At 39.8% G+C, this 22848-nt stretch overlaps 1 protein-coding gene across 1 annotated transcript in view; it reads left to right on the top strand.

Moving 5' to 3' along the window:
• gbe1b (glucan (1,4-alpha-), branching enzyme 1b) overlaps positions 1 to 22848 on the top strand; it is an 85336-nt gene that overhangs the window by 25738 nt on the left and 36750 nt on the right. The window contains exons 8-12 of the mRNA XM_008309264.3: positions 1482 to 1597; positions 2684 to 2811; positions 3508 to 3606; positions 12414 to 12524; positions 12623 to 12794. Coding sequence (XP_008307486.1) covers positions 1482 to 1597; positions 2684 to 2811; positions 3508 to 3606; positions 12414 to 12524; positions 12623 to 12794 — 626 coding nt within the window. The remainder of the gene's footprint in view (positions 1 to 1481; positions 1598 to 2683; positions 2812 to 3507; positions 3607 to 12413; positions 12525 to 12622; positions 12795 to 22848) is intronic.

The following is a 22848-nucleotide window of genomic DNA, read 5'->3' as shown; positions in this document are numbered from 1 at the left end:
GGAAGAAACTTCATTATAGTGAGGAAAAGGACATATTGTCCAGCCGTTAAATAACGAACATAACAGCAGGCCAATAGTTATGCCTTTTTTCTCTAGACATGCTCAGAATACTATTACAAATGCAGTGCAACATGAACCAGTTCCAGTAAGTTGTGTCCTTAACTGTGGTCAAAGTGGACAAAGGTAGTGTGGGATTAGGTTCATCATTTTGAACAACTTTGCCTAAGTTAACTTCTGGTTAACTTCTGGTTAACTTTGGTGTTACATGTAATACAAACTTATTTTCCAAGCTAGCCACATATTATTTCTAGCTTTTGAGTGTGAGATTCCTTTCAGGAAGATGTGTTGCTGGTTGCTGGTCAGGGCCTATCATTAAAGGCCAGGTAATATCAGGTATACAGCAATGATTTCTACATTAATTCTTTACGTTATTTGCACCAGGGTATTTTTTTTTCTGTTTGTAAGCCTTTTATTCAATGTATAAATTATTACAGTTGTTGCTGTAGGTTTTTTTTTTTATCATTGTCAAATCCGACCGCTTTAGAAACATTGTAGATCTTCTGTTTTATTAAAGGGGCATCAGTTCACATTACATTACATTACCGTTGCGTGTGTAAGTCTGTGGTTTAACATCGTCACGTCTCTGCTGCAGCTGCTGCTGCTCTTCATCAGACCCACATCGAGATAAGTCTTTCATTTGAAGTTGATTACACAGACTGCATAGACCGAAAGACCGCATCTTGAGTTTTAAGTGAGATCTCCATGGCAACATGCCAGCGAACAGGAACATGTGAGGTGCTCGGTGTACTTTGCCTTGAGTGCCTGTTCAGATCCAAATGATTTCTCTCCAGTCGCTCGCTCAGTCAGAAACCACAACTAGGGGCCTTTCACCCAGTCCACCTCCTCCAACCTCCACCATCTCAGCCACTAGGTACATCAAATGTTTAATATTTTGGTTTACTTTGCATATACTTAAGGTGGTATTATCTGAAGCTAATTGATCACAATACATTTAAAGCAAAATGGGTTTTTTCTACCAGTTTTGTGAAAATGACATTAATTTAGATTCCGCCAAATAATAGCCTCCAGTTTCACCGAAGCAGCACGTGGCTTTTAAAAAGGCTACGATGGCCCTGAAAGTGAGGTCAGCGGAAGCGGTGACACTAAAACACTTGACCTCTGCCCGTTCATTTAGTCTGATGGCGACCGCGAAAAACCTTTGCTGTGTACAGTAAGCCACTGATTTCTCAGCCAGACAAATTGATTTTTGAAAGATGGCATCTCCTTCACAGCACAGTTAATGAAATCTTCACTCACTGACACTGCCATCACCAACATAATGGAGCTCTGATTATCAATAAGTGAATGTGCCGTAGCCGTGGAAATGAATCTCCTGTGCTTAAAGTGCATGATGAGCTGTGGGAGTAAATCACAGCTTGGTGTTTCTCTGACCTTGTGTGTGTATTTGTGTGTACTTGAAGCTGGGAGGTTCTGCGGTTCCTTTTGTCAAACCTGCGCTGGTGGATGGAGGAGTACCGCTTCGACGGCTTCAGGTTTGACGGCATCACCTCTATGCTGTATCATCACCACGGAATCGGTAAGAGTCCCGCGACTGAGAGCGTTGATGGTCAGCTGGTGGTCTCACTCATCATGTAGGTTCTGGTGGTAACATAAAACCAGGTGCTTCTCATCCATTAGTGTTGATCCGTTTATGGAGATGCTTTTATCCAAACCTCAGTGCATACGGTAGAACACAAAGTGTTGGCTTTGGTCAAAGAGATGAGTGCTGTACAAGACAGTAGATGAGGTTAGAGAGCACCACACCCTAACTTCAGTCTCCAAGCTCATAACTTTGTCTGAAAGTCCATTTACATAAAAAAACAGTCTTTAAAATCTGTTCTTTTTAGATTATTGATGTTTTATTACTCTACTTTCATCACTTTGAGAGTAGAACTCAGGAATGGCCAACCTGCGGCTCGGGAGCCACATGAGGCTCTTACATTCATATCAAGTTGTATGTTCGTGTTTTTTACGCAAATCACTTAGGAGAATTTGCATAGATGAAAAGATGTACACAGGATGTGAGTTTTTTTTAGTTTTTTTTAAGGGATGGGGGCAGTTCACATGTGCCCATGTACTGTATATGATGTGGCTCTTTGCAGTAACACAGTAAAGATAGTTACTCTTAGCCTCTTGACTGGTTGGCCACCCCTGGTATAAGTTTTTTTTTTTTCCTAACACGCCTTCCTTTTCTCCTCAGAGGTGGTTGTTTTTAACCCAAGGTCACGACTCATTCAGGATGGACGTGTTTTTTTTTTTCCTAATAAAGTCCAATATAAACAGATCTCATCTAATACTTTTTTATGCAGGCCACTCTGACAATTTTTTACCAATTTATTTGCTCCTGGAACCACCCACTAAGAGGACACATAATCCACCCCCTCCCCAGAGGCTGGGTTAAATTAATAAAAAAAAGTCTAAGCCTCCTAAAAAGCCGGTGTGTTCTGTTTTCTCTGATAATTGACACAAAACATAAAAAGTTGTATTTTTTTCCAGGAGCAAAAGACAAAAAAAAATGAAGCCAAACTGAAGTAGAGCACAAATCAAACTCTGCTGCAGGGTTTAAGAAGTTTAGCTGAGAAATGTACGAGGCGTGTTGACGGCGTGGGTGTTTAATCCTCAGGCACGGCCTTCTCCGGGGACTACAGCGAGTACTTTGGCCTTCAGGTGGATGAAGACTCCGTGGTTTACCTGATGCTGGCAAATCACATTCTTCACACCCTTTATCCTGATTGCATCACTGTTGCAGAGGTAAGAAACAAACACAGCGGCTCATACAGTCTTCTCAGTTAGCACCAGCAATAGCCCCAGCCTTTATTAAACAGAACCACTAGTGATGGGCGATACCACAACCTTTGATTTGATGCTGACCTCTGGTCAGTGGTCATGTGACATGAATGGATCAGTTCAACTACACGGGTGTTGCAGCACAAAAACCTGTCTGTAGTAAGTTACTCTAAAAGATTTGGAAGTGACACATTCAAAAAATAGTATTGATACTTTATGGGCGTCATCAATACTTAATTGATACTTGAGTGATTATTGATATATCGACACCACGGAAACAATACTCCCATCACTAGTAAGAGCTCAGCTTTGTAGTTGGGCGATAGTACGAGGGGTAAAAACTGTACTGTACAGGAATAATTTAGCCCTTTAATGCAGGGTTGTCAAACCTACGGCCCGTGGGCCAAAACCGGCCCGCTGGGGTGTATAGTCCGGCCCGCTTGATGAATCTTGCAAATAAATAAATGCACAAACACTTCATGTTCAGGATATTTTTTGTTATACTATGTTATGATTGTACTGGTCCGACCCACTTAACATCTAATTAGGTTGTATGCGGCCGTGAACCAAAACGACTTTGACACTGCTGCTTTAATGTGTAAGTTATGGACTGGTACTGATCTGAAATCTGAAATGTGAAGGAGTGTGATCTCGCTGCAGGACGTGTCAGGGATGCCTGCTGTCTGCAGAGCAGTGCAGGAGGGAGGACTTGGTTTTGACTACCGTCTGGCGATGGCCATTCCTGACAAGTGGATTCAGGTATGTTGATCCCATTCTCCATGTTTTAATATTCCCCATGTGAGGAGTAGGTCTACTCTGTTCTCGTTCAACCCTGCGTTGTCCTCGAAACTACCATTTACAGACATTGCAGTTGTGAAGTGGACAGAAAAACTAATATATGAGTTAAATCTAGAGAGAAGAGTGAAAGCACGATCAGGGGACAGACAGAGCAGAGAGTTGGGATTTTTTATTCATCACTTGTAGAGTTTAAAGTTAGTCATTGGAATAGTTTTACTATTAAGACAAAATATACTGTATTTGTAACACAGTAAATATATTTTAATATAAGTGAATGATTCTGATATTGCTTAGCCCAGCAGTGTCCAACATACGGCCCGCGGGCCAAAGTTGGCCCACTAGGGGATTCACAATCTGGCTCGCTAGATGAATTTAGTGAGTAATGAATGAAAGTAATAAAATGCACAAACACTTTATGACTGTGATGCTTTAAATTATATTTAATTGAATACAAATATTTATTTGCTTGTACATCTTTGAATGAAAACAAAGGGGAAAAGCTTGGACTTATTGTTATGTATTGGTAATTATGTTATAATTGTAGTGGTCCGGCCCACATCTAATCAGACTGTATGTGGCCCCTGAAGTTGACACGTGGCAGTTCGAACAGATCAGCTGGATCATTAGGTGGACACGATGAGAAATGGGTTGAAAAAGGCGCAGGAGAGGAAGTGGTTGAAGAACAAAGATGTATTGTCTGACTGTGTAAGTGGGAGTGTAGGGCAAACTGTGAGGCTGTCAATACATTACTGGACATTTGTGGAATCTGAAGGCTACACATAAGAGGAACCATCAATAACATTGTGTGAGCAGAGTTCTTTCTTTTTCTAGCTCTCCTAGCTGTGAATAAAGAGAGGCTTACACTCAGTGGAGTGACTCACTTGTAATCCCCACCTGGGTCGACCCACTGAGAATGTCAGAAGTTTACCACTGTTTCCAAACTTTTCAGCCTGAGACATTACTTTTCTTAGAGCGAAATGCGGTCTTAAATACAGAGCACTGCCGAAGCTGTGCCAGGGATAAGGCTAACGATACGGAGCTGAAGAAGAGGAACACGGACAACAACTTCTTCTTATCCAACTCTCCACATTGTCAGGGGAAATATAGAGAGTAATTTCCACCGTAATGATTTAACAAGGAAAATGACCAAATGATTTCTTAAGTCAAGTTTCATATTAAACTGAAAGAATTTCAATGAATAAATTTCATTGGATGGCAGCGGAGCATGACGGTGTTAAAAGGCACAGCCTGGACACTCACTCAGGCGTGAGTTCACCCACTGAACGTCTGTTCCTTTTTTCAGGCTTGATCGAACCGCAGAAAGATTTATTTAATTTGTAATTATGCTTAAGGTTAAAATAGAATATGAAAATCAGAAAAGAATTAATTTGGTGCTTTTTTTTAACTTAAATGTTTCTATTCTTTGTTTGTGTAGTCAGCTCACATTAAGCTAAATCCTTTATTTATTTATTTATTTTTATTATTTTCTGTAGTCCAGTGTGACTATTTAACATTTTACTTTTATCTGGCATTCCATTATTTTTGCCTAAACAACGTCCCGTTTGAAACTATTTTTGGGCGAAATAAACAGAGATCTTTTTTTCTGGAGGGGGTTTTTCATGGGACAGGACTTCCCTTGATTCACAATGGACTGATCGGTCCATGAGAGCAGGGAACCCCCAACCCATGTCTGTGTCTTGCTTCATCAAGAGACACACACATTTACAGAACCCCAAATACTCCCTTGCTCTCTCTCTCTCTCTCTCTCCCTCCCTCTTCCTCTCATTCTCTCTCACCCAACTGTATAGGCACAATCATCAGATTCAGACTCTATCTACGTAAAAAACAGAGTATTTTTCGACCATAGTTATTCAATTTCCTACTGTTAATATGCAGGAGACATCAGCCATTGTCTAAATGTCCTTTTATTTCTTGTTATTTACGTTTTGTAAAGGTTAGTCCCACTTTAATTAAGGCCAATAAAGACCAAAAGACGTGCACAGAAATCAGTCGAGTGTTAAATGAGAGATTATTTAAAAAAAAAAAAAAAGTTGGACAGTCTGTTCTCTCTTTATGTATTGGAACCTTTTTAAAAGGTGACGTCTCAACATTCTCAGTGGTTTTTGCATACAAAGTGACTTATGTTAGTTGACGATAAACACACGTCAGATGAGTTTGGACACAGATGTCGAGATGTCTAACAAGAGCACACACCGATGGCTCGGTCTTTGTGATGAACATTTTTTTAAAGATGTTACCATCAGTGCAAAATGGCGACCAGTTGACATCAGAGGGAATGTGTGCGTCAGTTCACACGTTCATCCACTCTTTCTGTCAATTTCTTTTGTAGTTACCACTGACTCCAGGTGAAATTGTAATTATTGAATGAGTTCGGACATCACTGTATCACAGACCATTCGTTTTAAACGTATATTTGAATCGGTTAAGTTTCCATTTAATCTGAGAAATACTTGTTCAGATACTGTAACCTTATGTGGCCACAGTGCAGACCCGATAATGAGATGATGAAAAAATGATTCCACTTTTTTTTCGGCCCAGTATTTTTCCCTTTGGCTCTGATCATTAGCATTATCAGTATTTTAGCTCTCTTTTCTTTGCAAACTTTGAAATTCACCATTTTAATCATTACATTGAAGCATATGTTTTACTATTTTAATGCCCTAAACTGAGACTCTTTGTTCTTTTTTTATACCTATTTTAAAAACTTTGAACACAAAGCGAAGTGAGGATAAATAAACAGTATAAACATGAACAAAAAATATGAAACATTCCAAAATAAACATCAAACAAACTACAGTTATTGGGCTCTGATTTTCTTAATTATTTAAAAAATAAATCACATAAATATGTATTATATTGTAACCGAGGCTGTTGTAAAAGAGGGCAATTAAGTTGAAACTAAATAAGCTACACAGATGTATTTACTGTTATTGTATTTACAGTTATTCAAAATTAAGTTGAAACTAAATAAGCTACACAAATGTATTTACACATTTCACTCACATTAATCTGCCTGCTCCTTTATTACATTTAAACGGCTTCCAAATGTTTGAGGAATACACTAGTAGCTATTGTTTAAGGGTTAAAGGTCAGACGTAACAAATAATCCAGCCTCAGGACCTGCATTTATTACATGATAGTAAATATTTTTTTAATATCATATCAAATTGAAATAAATCAAATATTAAAGCCTTTGTCGAGGAGATATCAAAATTTTTGATTCGATAAAATACCATTTACTTTACGATACCTGTCTACCTGCAAGACGTATGTGAAAAAGTACAGTTATTTTTAATATATTTTCATTTCCCTTGGCAGTTACTTTTAAAAAATTACATTTTGTTGTAATTTCATAACAGTTACGGACATATATTCAATGTCTACACATACACTGTATGTATTCATATTTTAGGTCAGTGAAGTGGTCTTTTGCGTTGCCATGGTGTTACCAGGTCTTTGAGGTATGATGGGACCTGGTCATTATGTGTTTTACAGAAAATGTGAGGAGGAGGATTTTGAAGTCTATCCTAGATTTTACAGGCAGTCAGTATAAAGAAGTTAGTTCTGGAGAAGTGTGAGTCTGTTTTAACTGTCTTATGGGAACAGGAGCCAATGAAGCTGACGGCTCCCACTCTGAATTTGATACTTATTTTATACTGCCTTTTTTTTATTTTATTTTTTACTTGCTGTACAGGAGAATGAGATTGGAAGTTTTTAAAACCTTTGAGTAAAATATTATTATTACTATCATTATTAGACCTTTGAAAAAAAATAGGACCTTATTATAACAATAAAACATTGTCAATTCTGAATTTTATTTTATGCATTTAACTTGCACAGTTTTATATATATATATACATTAATATGTATAAGTATAGACACACACATGCAAAAATGTACTAAGAAACAAATAATGAATAAATATAAATATATATGACATACAGCTGTACTTTATTTACACAGTATATACAATATACATAATAGTAGTAACGTTAATAGAATATCTTTATATATGTGTTTATGTATATATGTGTGTATGTATGTGTTTATATACTGTGTGTATATATATATATATATATATATATATACTATGTACCTTTTCTCAGAAGAGTTGGACATCACTACATAGGCTAGTGTGCTCAACTGTACCAAAAGTAATCTTTTCTTGCCTAAAGTCAAGATGCTCTGAAAATAGTCCTGGCTATGTCCAGGTTTAGGGTTGATTAATATAATGGAGTCAAAAATAGCTGCGGCTCGTTCTCCTCTCTCTGAGAAGAAAATGGGAGCATTCATTTAAACTTTCATATTTATCAGATACAAATACTCAGACTGTAAATTTCCCCCATCATTGGACAAATAATGGACTCATCTCATATTATTATAATGTTTAATAATGATTTAAAGGACAATTCCATGTAACAGAGCACACAGATGTTTGCCTGCGTACATCAGTCACATCAAAGTTTACAACCGACCCATCACTACTGATGTGTGATGTGTGTCTGTAACCCCCCCCCCTGCTCCAAACTGACACACGGACCCCACCCACGTTCATAAATGTACCAAGTTTTTTCCAACAAATATTTTCTTCCTTCTAAAGTCTAGAGGGCCTGTGACTCCCAAAAGTCAAGTGCAAGAAAGTGGCAGCGGCAAACGATCACCGTTGCTGCACCGTTCGCTTGAATATGCCCCGGTGTGTGCAGTGGAGTGCACTTAGGTCTGGAGCTTTGTTTCAGAGAGAGTCAATTAGGGAGGGATTTGAATGGGCTGAAGTGGAGCCTCCAGTCAGGTGAGTGTTCCTGGAAAGAAAAAAAAAGGGTCAGGGATGAAAGACACGGAGGAAGAGGGACAAAGATTTAATGGCAGAAAGATGAAGCGAGAGACAAAGAGCTCTGAGCTTATTTATACTTTCCACATGTGTGCATGAATAAATCTTTTTGATTCCTCGAGGCAGGCCTCATGCTGCCTTGCTTCACTAGCATGACAGATTGATGTGACTCATTTGCTGGCTGCAGAAGACTAACAGGCTGTGAAAAATTAAGATATCCTAATGAGAGAGCCCCGATAAGGTGCACACGGCACAAGTTTGTATGATTTGATCTGGTTATGACCATAAAATGCTGTCACTCCTAATGGATAATATTGCAAAAGCCTTCTAATTTAACACGTACCCTTCCCTCCAGCTACAATAAATTGAGATGTAATTGAAACAATTAGAGACGGAGGAGGAGGCGGAGGTGGAGGTGGAGGTGGAGGCTCGGCGGTTGCAGCGTGTCTGGGAGACAGTGATGCAGAGTATTTTTCTGGCACCTCTCTGCTCACTTGGTCTTTCAAATTAAATGACCTCAGAGTCAAAAACCTCATTTTTTTCTATTTAATTTAATTAAAATATAGTGCTGCAAAACGTGTCCTTAAATCAACTGAAGGGAAAAGAAAACCTATTCATCTTCCTGTGCTTTGTTCTGTTTGTCAGACCGCTAACTCACAATCAAAAAAACAAAAAAAAAACAAAAAAAAAAAAACAATCAAAAAATGAAGGCTGCTTTCAGACAGTGATGGACTCGATGCTGATTGTGTAAACATGTCAGCGCCCACTCGTTTGTCGAGCGTTGTCTGACTGCAACAGCAGTATTTTGGACTAATCTCACTCTGCTTTTGTGGCCGATTGATCTGCGAAGGCTCCGTGCTGCGGTGTTAGCCAATGAGGTGGGACTGAGAAAGTGCAAGTTGTTACAGATTTATATGCTATTATTTTGGGACTTCCATAATTGGAGTGTCACAGTACCAGAAATTAGTAGTCAGTAGAAACACTATTACACCTGCAGTTTGGGAAAAAAATGTTCCTTTTGCTACGGACACCAGATGTGCAGTGCACCACAGATTTCCCTCTGCATCCAAATGAGACCCAAACAAACTCCCATTTTCAAAAAGAGTTTGCAACAATATTTTCACTTAATAATATATTCTAATGCAGCATTGCTTAACGACACAGAACATCTCCTACACTGGCAACATCCCAGAACAAGTATCTTAATGTTGACCATTTAGTACTGACTCTCCAAGTCCAGACGTCCGAAAGAAATGTGGAGAGGAGAGACGAGCAGCAGAACTATTTTGGAGAAAACTCTTCATCTGAATCGTCTCACCTCTGCTTATTTTTTAATGAAAATGTTTTGGTGTTTTTTTCTGTTGGCTCTTAGATATTGGAAGTGATCTGTATCATTCTATAACGTTTGTCGTTTAATTATTGTATTAGACTAAGACTAACAAAGACCTTGTTTGGTATCAAATATTAACCTATTTGATTTAGTATCATATCAATTTCATAAATGATTTCCTTGCTCTGCGTGCTTGTTTTGACCAGTCTGTTTTTTTTCTACATTTTCTCAAGGTCAACATTATTAACAAGTAACCTATTCAGTGTTATAACAAACTGGTAATAATGTGATTTTTAGTTATTAGAAGTAATACTGTAAACCTAGAATCACAAAGCAGGAGGATCAAACGAAAGCAATACCAAAAACTTTTAAAACTTCCACTCTGGTGTAAGATTTTAGACTTTTTTGTTAACTTTTTCTCCACCTCCGTTGAACCATTTCTATCAGACGGTTCCACTTTAACCTCACCCGCAGTTCCAACAGAACACGCTCAGTAAAGGAAGCTCAGTTCAGCCAACCAGGCAATGCTAAACACTGGACACGTTTGTGTTTAGCACCTCACCACGGTGGGAGGGATGAGTCTGGTATCAGTTGTAGCACGTCAATAGCAGTTTGATGACCTCACCGCTACATAATGTTTTATATATTTTTATACTGGCTCTGCCTAATTAATCCGGGCACATTGGTTGGCTCCTGACAGCAGGCTTGTAAAGAAAGATTTGTGCACTGCTCATTATCATTGATGAAGTGGACTGTCAGAGGCGCCAGGAAGCTCGGCTGGTCCAGGGTTGATGTGGGTGAGCTGGTGGTAGGGAAGTCGTCAACCCAGTCACTCCTGTCTCGCTCCGACAGTCACGCCTGTGGATTAATTGCTCCCAGACCACTTTTGCGGTTGACTAGAATTGTAATGATTTATAAGGAAGTGTAAAGTGTCTGATTGTAGGTGGACGTGAGGGTGATCCGCCTGGTCTTTTGTGAGTCTTAGTTTTCCTTATGCCTCTAATGATATCTTCTTTGTGCTCCTGGTGTATGATGCCTAGGCTCCGCCTCCTCAGTTCTTCCCCAATCGCAGCTGTATCTTTAACATCAAGTCTCTCCACATCAAACATCCACACCATCATAACTTTACAACTCTAATGTTGTCCCTTGTGACTATTGTTGAGTTGGGGAGCCATGCCAAGCCTTAGATGCCCATCTGCTGAAATTATAATATGGTGTTAATCTGAATTAATGTCCGGATTTACGTTAACAAATGCCAAAATAATATAGACTTTTAATGAGTTGTTTTATGTCACAGAATGTGAAAATAACGTCACGTTTAAGACTTAAACTAATTTATTTTAAATTAACGTTCCAAACTATACAAGTAAATATTTCGAGTAGGATTCTTTGCTTGTTCTAAATACCCGTCATCAGTAGGCTGATCAGTTGTGAGGTTAAATGTAAAATGTCATCAGTGATATGTCTGGGGAACCTGCGAAGATTTACGGCGCTCACAGATGGTTTTCGAGGTCAGAGAGAGTGTTTGTTCGTGTACGCAGATGACACCGCGTTATTTATCTCATCAAGTGACATCGTCAATGACTAAAATGGCCACACAAGCCTAAGGTGAAGAGGTGGTGATTGTGAACAGATGGTGATATATAGAGCTGGGGAAACCTCCATTTACTTTGACTGCTCGCTTCATCTCGGTCCTATTGATCGCCTCCATTTACTCTCTTTTGCTCAGAGGATTATGGCTCTGTGGGGTTATATAAAGGTTTCCTGACATGTCAGTCAACTGTCACAGCCAATTCCACCCAGCAGACTTTAGCCTGTCACATTAGACTTTTCCACCTCAACCACCGATTACACACTCACGCTCTCTCACACGCACACACACACCTACACTTACACCTTATGTCCCTTAAGTCTTCACAAAAGCCTCTTGGAGGGCAAAGGCTCTTTTTTATATTTAGGAATGATATTGATTTCTCGGCTTTCTTGCTTCTCTCTTGTTTATTAAATCACCTCTGTGCCCACTCCAGCACACACGGTTATCTTTACTCTGCCCTCTGCTATTATTTGCTTGTATGACTCTGAGTTATTGGAACCAGTCGGCGCAGCAGTATGGCAGCAGAGTGTGGGCAGATATGTTTGAAATGTATGTCTGTGCGTGGCCTCGTTTCCCTCTGACCCCTGGAAATGGTTCCTTTGGCAGGAAGTGTGCAGGTAGGCCGGCTAAGTGACGGGGCATTGATTTCATGCGTGGATTTATTGCTGAATCCAGAGGAGCTGAATCCCTGACCTTGCCCATCTCAGATGGAGGCGAGCTGATGCCTTACTACCCATGGGCTGTATTGAAGTTATTAAAAAGTCCATTACAGCCATTCAGAGGAATACATAACTCACAGGGCAGATATAGAGATGTCAAAACAGAGATTGATCTGAAGAAGATGTGTAGCCCAGAGAAAACTTCAAGAAGGAGGAGGAAAGACTGCCGGAACTGAAAGACTGGCCTTTGGACATCACTCAGTGTGTGACTTTATCTTTCAGCCCCGCATCTGTCATTTCCCTTTTTTTCAATAAGCCCTCTCTGCTGTCGTGCAGATCCTGAAGGAGTTAAAGGATGAGGAGTGGAGCGTGGGCCATATAGTCCACACACTGACCAACAGGCGCTATGGAGAGAAATGCATCGCTTATGCAGAAAGTCATGATCAGGTGGGTTATGTTTTGGTTTTTTTTTCTCCCCATGATCCCAATTTCAGCTGCTGTGGGTTTTATCAGTGCAGGTAATAACACGCAGCTCTCCTTCACAGGCTCTGGTTGGGGATAAGACCCTGGCCTTCTGGTTAATGGACAAGGAGATGTACACAAATATGAGCACCTTGACTCCTTTGACTCCCGTCATTGACCGCGGCATGCAGCTGCATAAGATGATTCGCCTTCTCACTCACGCACTGGGTGGGGAAGGTTATCTCAACTTCATGGGTGAGTCATCCCAGTAAATTTAGAGTGGCAGGAAATTATTTTGAATGTTCAAGTAAACTATTAGAAATTCAACCTGTGCCATTCCTGAGTGTAAACATGAACGTCAAAGCCTATTTGTAAAATGTTTGTTTTATTTTTCACATGAAATGAAGTATTTGTTTAGGGTTAAAAATACATATCAGTGTGTAGAATCACACGCACTTAGCATGTAAGTGGCACTGGTAGATAGAATGTTAATCTGCAGGGAAACTGCTTTAGAGTGTTTAACAAGTGGATGCAAATAACAGCAGCACTTTAGGAACCGAAGCTGTGAAACACATCCAGTGTGTGTCAAACAAAACAGCCAAACATAAAATACTGCTTTTTTTTGCTTTGATCCATTTATACTACATTTGCAAAAATAAATAAATATAGAAAGAAATTATGGCTTAGCTACAAGTAAAGAAAATTTAGACCAAATAAAATATTAAAATATGTGTAAAATATGTTTTGCACAAGTAAGGCAAAAAGAAATATAATGAGCCAGAAGTCGACAAATATTTTATACAGAATAAAGTAAAAGGAACTCTAAACATGACAGTTAAGATTTACAAAAAGGGAAAATTGATTTTTTTTTTTTAAATATGCCAGAAGTGGCTCATGTGTAGATTAAAACAGCTACAGTAAGCAAAGATTACAACTCTAGACAAAATTAAGAATAAAGTTACCCAAAGGTATGGCAGAATCAGTAGTACATGTTTTTCATAAAAATAGTTGACCAGTAGATAATTATTTGTTGGCCAAAAGCACCTTTCAGTGGGTTGACAGACAAACTTTTTGCACCCTGCCTACTTCTGTCTTCCTACTATACTTTATAAATACCTCATTCTCTCACGGAGGCTTAGGTTTACTACAGCAATTATCTCACATTTGGTTTGTAACTATACGGAACTATATCATTTGTCGTCCGTCTTTAATGGTGTGAAAAAGCTCACTGGCTGTGAGTCAGGATCGTCGCGAGCCCTTTGAAAATATGAGCTGCCATTAAAAGTCACCACGGAGAGCTGACAGGTTACTGGAGGACACTCATTTAAACGGAATGGTTTTTTGAACAGATGGATCTGTTTTTAGCCTATGTCAGCACGCACCTTATTTCCTTCACATGATCCGAGCCGTGCCTTGCCTTTATCAAGCCCCGCTGCTGTAGATAATAAAGACGTAATTGATGACTGACCTTGGTTTGGAGAGCTAATGTTTTCCCGCGGGTGCCGGTGCCTGGCGTAATCTGAAAACCATCAGCCTCGTGTCTCCACCTGGTGACTGGCTGATCTGACTCACCTCCAATCTAAACACAGCTTTTGTGTCACCAGTGAAGCTGCTGTTGTCAGTGACGTCTCGTCACATTCATGGAAGAAGGACCCGGGTGTGAAGTGTGTGTGAAGTGTGTTGTAGGGGTTTGATTAAAAATCCCTTCTGGCCAGAGTGACTCGTGATGACCAGGATGTCAGAGAAGCTGAAGAAACATTGACTGTAATTGCTAACAGGCAGGCTTACCAAACCTTTTTTTTACTCAGTTGAAGTACCCCTAATGCTCCACACCATCAAATAATTGCCATTGAAATTTCACTAACAATTTAGACCCAACAACGTTTTTTGTTTTCTTTTATTATAATTTTAGCATTAAAAGTCCTACCACTATTACAGTAAAAAAGTTCATACTAGGGATAATGAAACAGGTGAGTTCTGAAGAGGCTGACAGATACCATACATACTGAACAGTACCAGCTAGGCAAAAAGAAAAAAGTGAAACAATAACAAAGGGAAGGAAATCACTGAAAACTAATAGTTATTCCAAAGTTTAAAGAAATAAAAGTTGTAGCCAAGACATGTAGATAATTAGCTGAAAGAGCTGGAGGTGAGTGTAAAAGAAAAGCTAAGAAAAGATACGTTATGTTATTATTAATTGTAAAATTATTGTTACCTCTGCAGTTTTTAAACTTCCGATCAGAGATGAAGCACTTCTGCCTCGGTGCAGACTGGGAGTCGTTTGTTAGCAGTTTTAGTGCGGGAGCTGGTGGATAGTCAATTACCCGCCGTACACGATTGTCCTTCACGTCCTCACTTGTTCTGTTTTTGTCTCAAGGCTTTATGAGCTTCTAAATGTTTTTTTTATTGCCAATAGTTATGTGGTTTAATTTATTATCTTTAGCGACACAGGCAGAGGTGTTTAAATCTTTGTGTTCATCAGTTTATCAGTGAGTAAGTGCCGTGTCGTCTCTGGGTTTGAGATCGTGCAACATTTTCAGCAGTGTTGTTTTAAAGAAAAAAAATTATAATAATATTACACACAAACTGTTAGAAACATTATAGTTAAAGGAGACAGTGCTACAGAAGGACATTGATGTCGTTACATTTAAGTCACACCAGTGAAGGACATAAATTAAAACTTTTTTTCTGGAAACTGATTATCAGAGAACAAAGTCCTAAAATGTATAACGGCGTAACGAATGAAGGTGACTTCCTAAAAACCTAATTCAACCACAGGCCAAACTTTAGACAAGGCCCAACTTTTTAGTTTGACAAATGATATTTTTTCAGTCTGACACTGAGAAACAAAATAACTTTTGTGATTGACCTGTTTTTTTTAACTGTTGACCACTGTTTGTTAAACAGATAGTGCTGTTTAAATTTGTTATATGTCAGTTTGTTTGTCAGGGAGTGCTGTGCACAGAATTTGGTAAAAGGGCAAAGTCTTCAGCAGATGTTCCCCAGACAAAAATTATCGTTTTATTGCGGGATAAAAATCTCACATTTTCAGGATGATATGTCTTCAAGAATTGATAATCCATCTTTTAGTAATTATCATGCAAGAGCAGGGATCCAGACAGAAAAGGAGTCATTACAGAAAGGCAAAACAGTCCTCTGAATAAAACGCTGTCGTCGTCTTTCATCACATTAATAATAGATGGAAAGTGAGTTGTTTTGTCGTCGGAAGAATTAAAAATCAAGATAAAAAACTTTGAAATGATAAGAATTACACATAGAAGCATTTTATTCATGTAAAAACTCACCTTAGGTCCACTCAGGTGTCTTCAAACAATCTACTCACACACAGGGAGACCAGGTAAACTCCAAAGGGAAAGGACAACAATCTGAGCTAGAATATTTCTGTACTGAATAACGTCTGTAAAACTTAAAAATACGCTTTTTGTGACGTTTAACCAGAATGAACTTGAATTTTGAGTTCACTTTTGTTTTTTGTTTTGCAGGCACTACATGAACTAAAAAGATCTAGAAAAATGTAATCAATAAGAACATAAGAACATCAAAACTGACATTTAAGTTGAATAGATTAACAACCAGAAATAATAATGAATAGTAAAACAATAGAATGTGTAAAATAAAAATGTCTGTAATGTCAAAACCAAAGGAGTAATTATCTTGTTAAAAAATTATAATTCTCGGTAAATCGTGTTTGAGCATTTAATTTCAAGTGCTATGTAATATAAAAATATTACTGGGACCAACAGCAAACATCAGAGATAAGATGGAGAGGAGTAGGTATTTGAGATGCTGAGCGATGGATACCGCTAAGGATGTTGGTGCGTCAATGACATTAAAGTGCCGAGTGGTGTGGCAGCAATGAAATGCCTCAGTGGTTTTATCATTGCATCAGTAGGGAGAGAATGCAAGTGCTCACACTTCCTGACTTTCAGGGCTCGCAGACGTTTAAAATAACCTTGCAGATTTACAGCCTCCAACATTGAGCTAAAAACTTCTCCCGGCTCTCTGTATTCATGGAATGTTCCCGTGCAACAGGCGGCCATTATTACACTGTGGCCCAGGGTGATGAATTGAAAACCGGTGCTTCATCCTTCTTGCATTTCTTCAAGATAATATCTTCTGTGACTTTCCCTGCATTAATCCCACCATTGCTGTTGGACTTCAAATGAATGCAGTAACAAGAAATCAATTGCGGAGGTTACACCATGTAACTTCTTAATTTTTTTTTTTACATTGTATCTAAACCCATCAGTGACTCTGGCCTTGTATTTCCCCGTGATGCCCTCACTGATCCTTTCTTTGCCAAATCCCTCCAATGAAAAACCCATTGATTCTTGGATTCTGCTTGTGCTGCTAATTACTGAGGGGACTGTGTCACTGTCAGGCCTTTATCTGATGTCGTCCCATGTAGGGGAGTAATGGGATGTGCCAGCTGAAAGGCTGTCTGACAAAACCCTGTGTAAACATGGCTTTCCTTGTTAATCGTGCCATCACTGGAACTGCTAAGTTAAGCTGCTGTCAGCAATACACCTCGATAAGAAATCTGTTCAGTCACATCATAATGCCAACACTATTATTGGTCTTAAATGAGTGCTAACTAATTAACTTTTCTCTTTATAAGAAGCACGGCTCAGCCATACATAATCCAGTGGAAAAAGACAACGTCAACAAAATCATTAGAAAATGTATTACAGCTAAGAAAAATTTAAAAAAAATACTCACTTTGCAAATCTATGCTTGTTTCAGCTAGCGATGGCTCGATACAGGTTTTTGATCTTCGATGACAGCACTGCAACCTTGAGTTTCTTCCGATACCGATATAAGTCCGATACCTTCTCCAGCATGCCGCGGGCTGCTGTAGCTGAGACATTTGTCTCCCTGTTTACATCAGGGGCATGTTGCACAAAGTTAAGTTGAGAATTGGGGCTTAGGTATCACATTGGAAGTGGGTTTTTGGGTGTTTGTGTTTTTTTTTTTTGGATGTTTGATCCTGAAATTTTGACCAATATCTGAATGATACTGATCCTGAGTATCGAATCCAGCCATCCCTAGATTGAAGGGAAACAGGTCCTCTGGGAAAATCCTTTTTTTCTCACATCAACTAACGTTGTCATGTGTATCATGTGAATAAAGCAAATAAACACTTACCCAACAGAAGGATTTTGGTTAGAATTTTGCCAACAACCTTTTTCTTTTCACATGTATTCTTTTATCACAATGACGTTAAATTAGCATTTTCTACTGGTAGTGGGAAATGCCATGTTATAGTTGTGAGATGGTCAGTACTGCAGTTGCTGTTTAATTGTGTTTAAAATGATGTATGTATTTCTCTCCATTTGTAATCCTGAGGTGTGGATGTATTTAAGTAGTGCTATCTGCTTTGTCTTAGCTGTGAGGCGGACACAGGAAGGTGATTGTCATGGTGATTAACTCAGCCATATGGAAGGAAAATTGCCATGTTATCATAGAGGAGAGTAAAATGATTACCTAATGGAGGTGTGACCAGTGTGCTACTTTAGAGCTGAAATTAAATGAAGGAGCGCTGGTTTCCACGGGTTCCTGGATCTGCCTGTGCAGAAAATCAATCGGCTCCACTAGACTTTATAAAATAATAATGCTGGAAAAGTGAAAGTAAACGCAGGCCAAATGGGGATTAGGTGCTGCTTCACTGTTAATGTATCTCTTCAAATCCACCATTTATCTGCACCAGCTGTAAACCAGCTGACAATGTTCTGAAGTCATTTTTTTAACCTTGATGATTAGTTTTCTTAGTGGTGACCAACAGGAAGTCCACATAAAAATTGGATCAGATTTAAAGTCACCTGTTATCTCATGGACTAGTCTAAGTGTTATTGGTTCAGGACACGGCTGGAATTTAGAATTAGCACCTGCAGGAATTAGTACCTGGAACCAGAGATGATAGAAGGGAGTGTAGATCTACATCGGAGGGACCTGGAATTAAATGGACACCAATGGTTTCTATGTGTTCTTCATACACTCTCGGCCTAAAAGCTTGGATATTTTTCCATAGAAATAGAGTGCAGTAGTTTAGAGGTTTTAACCAAAAACCCAACCGAAATGAGGAGTAGACATTATATCCAGAGCCCTCTGGTGGCATGTGGGAATCCTGCCACTGCATCAATCTGTGGCCCAGGGGCCACTTCTTCATCGTGATCTCCCCCTCACTTAGATTGACATCTTACTCATTCATTGGACAGTTTTCATTGACCTGCCGCTCACCGCCACTGCTGCCCATGAGGTTAAATCAAAGCAGAATTCATTTCCAGTGCCTGACAGCATGTGACCGCATGCTTACCTTCCTTCACTTGGTTTTGGAGGTGATTGTTAGAAAACGCTCACAGCAAAAGTGAACAGTTGGTTGTGAGCAGCAGGTCAGGGTGACAACATGACTCTGTTTGGTATCAACAGAAACAGAAGGAATCCTGTATGAAGATGTAGGAGGACGCTTCCATCTTCAACAGCCTTTTTATTTCTCTATTATGCCAATTACAAGTCTGAGTCGTACTCGAACACAACATTAGACTGAAGTTCTTGTAGCAGCCTCTGGGGGGGACAAAGAAAGAATAATGAGCGTCAAATGTCAACACTGGCGAGTGGAGGCGTTCTTTGTTGAGACATATTTATAACAGACATATTAAAATTCTTTGACTACTTGAGGCTCTAATTCTGCCCAATTGATTTCAACTTCAAAGTTAGTAGTGGTGACTGATGTGGTATGATTGACTGGGATGCTGGTTTTTTTCAATGATAATGTTTTTTGAGAATATATTGGCTCTGAGGCAGCCAGACATATAATCATTATCTACAGTTATTGTAATCGTAGTTGATGGACGTTATTCATACGCTGCAGTGTAAAAAGTTTGACGCATGAATGGGACATAACCTGGATGTATTTAATGTTACTTAGGATATTTAAGTCAGAGAACAGGTTCAGAGTCATCAGTGCCGTCACTGAGCGCTGACTTTAACCATTCAAACTGTTCATTCATGCTGTATGTATTTTCTCACTTGCTCATTTGTCGTTTCCTTTGTGTCTTTTTGGGAAATGCAGCCATATTTCAAGTTGTGAAACAAAGTTGTTCAGCAAACCCAACTTTGATTCCATCTCTGGACTTACATTAAAGTGAAACTGATTCTGTGGAGTGTTTCCAGTCAGGTAGAGGTGTGTGTTCCTGTCGGGAACAGACATGTACCACATGCAGTTTATCAATGTTTTAGAACTGTCACTTTAGAAGTCTCCACACGTCTGATATGCAGTATTAAGCACCACTGTCTTGTACAACTGATGCTAAGGCTTGTCCACCTAAGAGTTGCTGCTGCTACAGTTTTCACAGTCCACTGTTTGGTGGATGCAAAGGTAAAATAATATAATTCAAGAGCAACCAAATCTTTTATCTGTGGAGTCAGACGAGCATTTGTACGGCTGCAGCCAGGAGCTGCAGGACTGTAACCATACTGAATAGTTAGGGAGATTGACACTACACAGTCCCCAGGTGGCAGCTGTGCACTCCTTAGAGCTCCTCTGTGCTCCGGGGCAGTAAAGTCTTTCTGACGTATCACATGCTGCCTGTGCTCAGGGCCACGGTACAGCAGGCAGTAGCCGCAACACCAGCTGTGGAATTACTCATTTTCTGTGCTGTAGTAAATGCAAAAAGGAGCTCTGTCAAAGGTGAGGGCATTCATCCCCCAGTGACATGTGCCGTGCTACCTTCAAGCACTCACACAACTGATGCAGGCCCTTGTGTGATAAAAAAAAAAACTGACTTTGGGATGCCTGCAGGGCCACAGGGCGAAGCTTCAAAACACTGAGAAAGTCCCACTGAGCGTACTTATCAACAAGCAGCGCGATGAGGACACTGAAGCATTGTCTTCTGTTCTCCCAGGAGGTGAAGAGTAGCTCTTCTCCCTCGTGGGAGGAAGGATGAAGGAGAGATGTGGGCACAGAAGCTGGTCACTCTCTCTAAAATGATGTGGCTCTCTGTGATTATATTGGAGCTCCCTCCATAGTGAATATGTTTACAGCAGCGCAGCACAGCTGTCCTCTTGTCACATCACAGCAAAGCCGTATGATCCTGACACTCCTGGCTGGAGGTGTATTCCCTCATCAGCACTGTCAGCATCAGGGAGACACCGGTGAGCAGGTGCTGCCCCTGAACGCATGATCCACCAGGGAGGATAAACTAGTTTTGATTGGCTGGGCACATACACACACACACACACACACACACACACATTTGCAGACATACTGGAGAAGCATCATATACCACATACATGTTAAGATTTTGGTGGTTCTGTAGGGTAAACTCAATTTAAAATTGGTCCAGTATATAGTGGCTATAATGGTGGGCCAGCTCTAATACACATTTGATATGTTCTCACGGGCCAAATATATTTACACCATGTTCCAGATTTGGGCCGCAGGCCTGAGTTTGACTCCTGTGTAGTGGTTAGCAGACCTGCCTTGCAAGCAGAGAGTCCAGGGATCAATTCCCAGAAGAACCACGTATCTGTAATAGCACCTCCTGTGGCCGTACCAAGACTCGCACTGTAAATTTCCTATTAGTTGTTTCAGCCCCTGGGGCAGTGCAATGGAATGACAGGTGCCGCTAACAGTAGCCGTAAAATATTGTTTGCCCGAGGTCAATGGTTTATAGCAGGGATGTGTTAGCTCAAGAAGCCTCATGGAAACATATCTCAAAGAAGTGGAGTCAACTTTTTTATTTTCTATTTTTGGGGATTTTTGTCAAGTTGGACACGGTGGACGGATACCAGAAGGTTCTGTATTTTATAGCTCGTTTCCAATCCAAGTCTTGTTTTATCTTTCTGATACACAGTGTTTGTGATGTTTAAACAAATTTCTCACGGTGTGTCCTACAATTCAACATGATATGTTCGATTGTGCTACATTCACTTTCTTTCATTTGTGTTGTTTTTTTGGGAACTTTTTGTCCTTCATTATGGCTTCCAGGCAAGTCAAACCATTCTTATTGTCTTCTAGATCAGTGTTTCCCAAACTTTTTCTTGGGACTCATATTTCAAAAGTCACAAACCTTCGCGACCTTAGTCATTAGACATTATTCATAAACATGAAGCGAGACAACCCAAAAAAAAAACTCTTGAGACCCAACTGGGGGTCGTGACCCAGTCTTTGGGAAACAATGTTCTAGATTATGATGTTACCGCTGTGTTAGAGTAGATGTGTGACATAGGTGCTTATGTTCAGGGTGGGAGTTCCGACTTACAGCTACACTCAGCATTATGTGGCACCAGAGGAACGACATCTAGCCGGGACGCCCTCAGAAATGTTTTTCCTGCAGACACATTTCCCCGGACTATTAAAGTTGTTCTTCTTGTCCATTCTTTTTATTCACAGGTAAATGCCTGTTCCTCTGGCAGTCCGGACTTTATTGCCTGCTACTTTCTTAACACCTCTATAATGTACTTCATTAGAATCAGCTGTCGCTCCCTGTCTGTTCCACTTTACCCCATCACTCCTCGTTTTCTATTTTGTTCATTGTGGAGGAGGGGGCTCCGTGCACAGAATACACAACTGGCCTTCTGTTGTCGCGCATCATTCCCCGTCTTTCTTCTGTTTATTTCTTGCTCTGCCAGGAATTCAATTATCCTGGCTGTTCGGTGATGCCGTTGTCGTGACACCCAATGACGGACTCATTATCTCATCTGCTGACAGCCAAATAGAAACAGGACTGTTTTATTCAACGTACACGAATCCAGCCTGTCTCTTTGGCAGTATTTTGATGCACATTTATTCTGCAGTAAATTACCACATAACTTACAGGTACAGTAGTTGTGCCAACAGAGTGACAGAATAATAAAAAAAAAATACCTTCGCATTGAGACCAGTTTTTCTACACACACACACACACACAAAGTCAGGGAATTTTTTTAGGATTATAGTAAGGTGTTTGATGAAGTAATTACTGAAGCAAGAGCTAAGGATTTAGGCTGAAACACTGTCACTGACTGGAACAGATTAGTGTAGAAGGCTTACTGTAAACCGAGGTCAGGAACAGCCAGACTCTGTTATCAAGGTGTGTTTTGTGTCTAATTATGTGTCACCCACCATGTGACATATCACTTTGGTGACATGAAAATGTTTCATGAAATGAACTTTTTTTTTCAGACTTCGGATACATACCTCATTAAGGGCCATGTATGAAAGAAGCCATGTTTGGATTTTGCTCTATACACACTCACATGTGGCCAAATAAAACTGATTTAGACCATTTTTCCTGCTGTGTCAACATAG

Source organism: Cynoglossus semilaevis, chromosome 4 (genome assembly GCF_000523025.1).
Source record: "Cynoglossus semilaevis isolate Cse_v1.0 chromosome 4, Cse_v1.0, whole genome shotgun sequence".
Taxonomy (NCBI): Eukaryota; Metazoa; Chordata; class Actinopteri; order Pleuronectiformes; family Cynoglossidae; genus Cynoglossus; species Cynoglossus semilaevis.
This window is presented reverse-complemented; position numbering and strand designations above follow the sequence as displayed.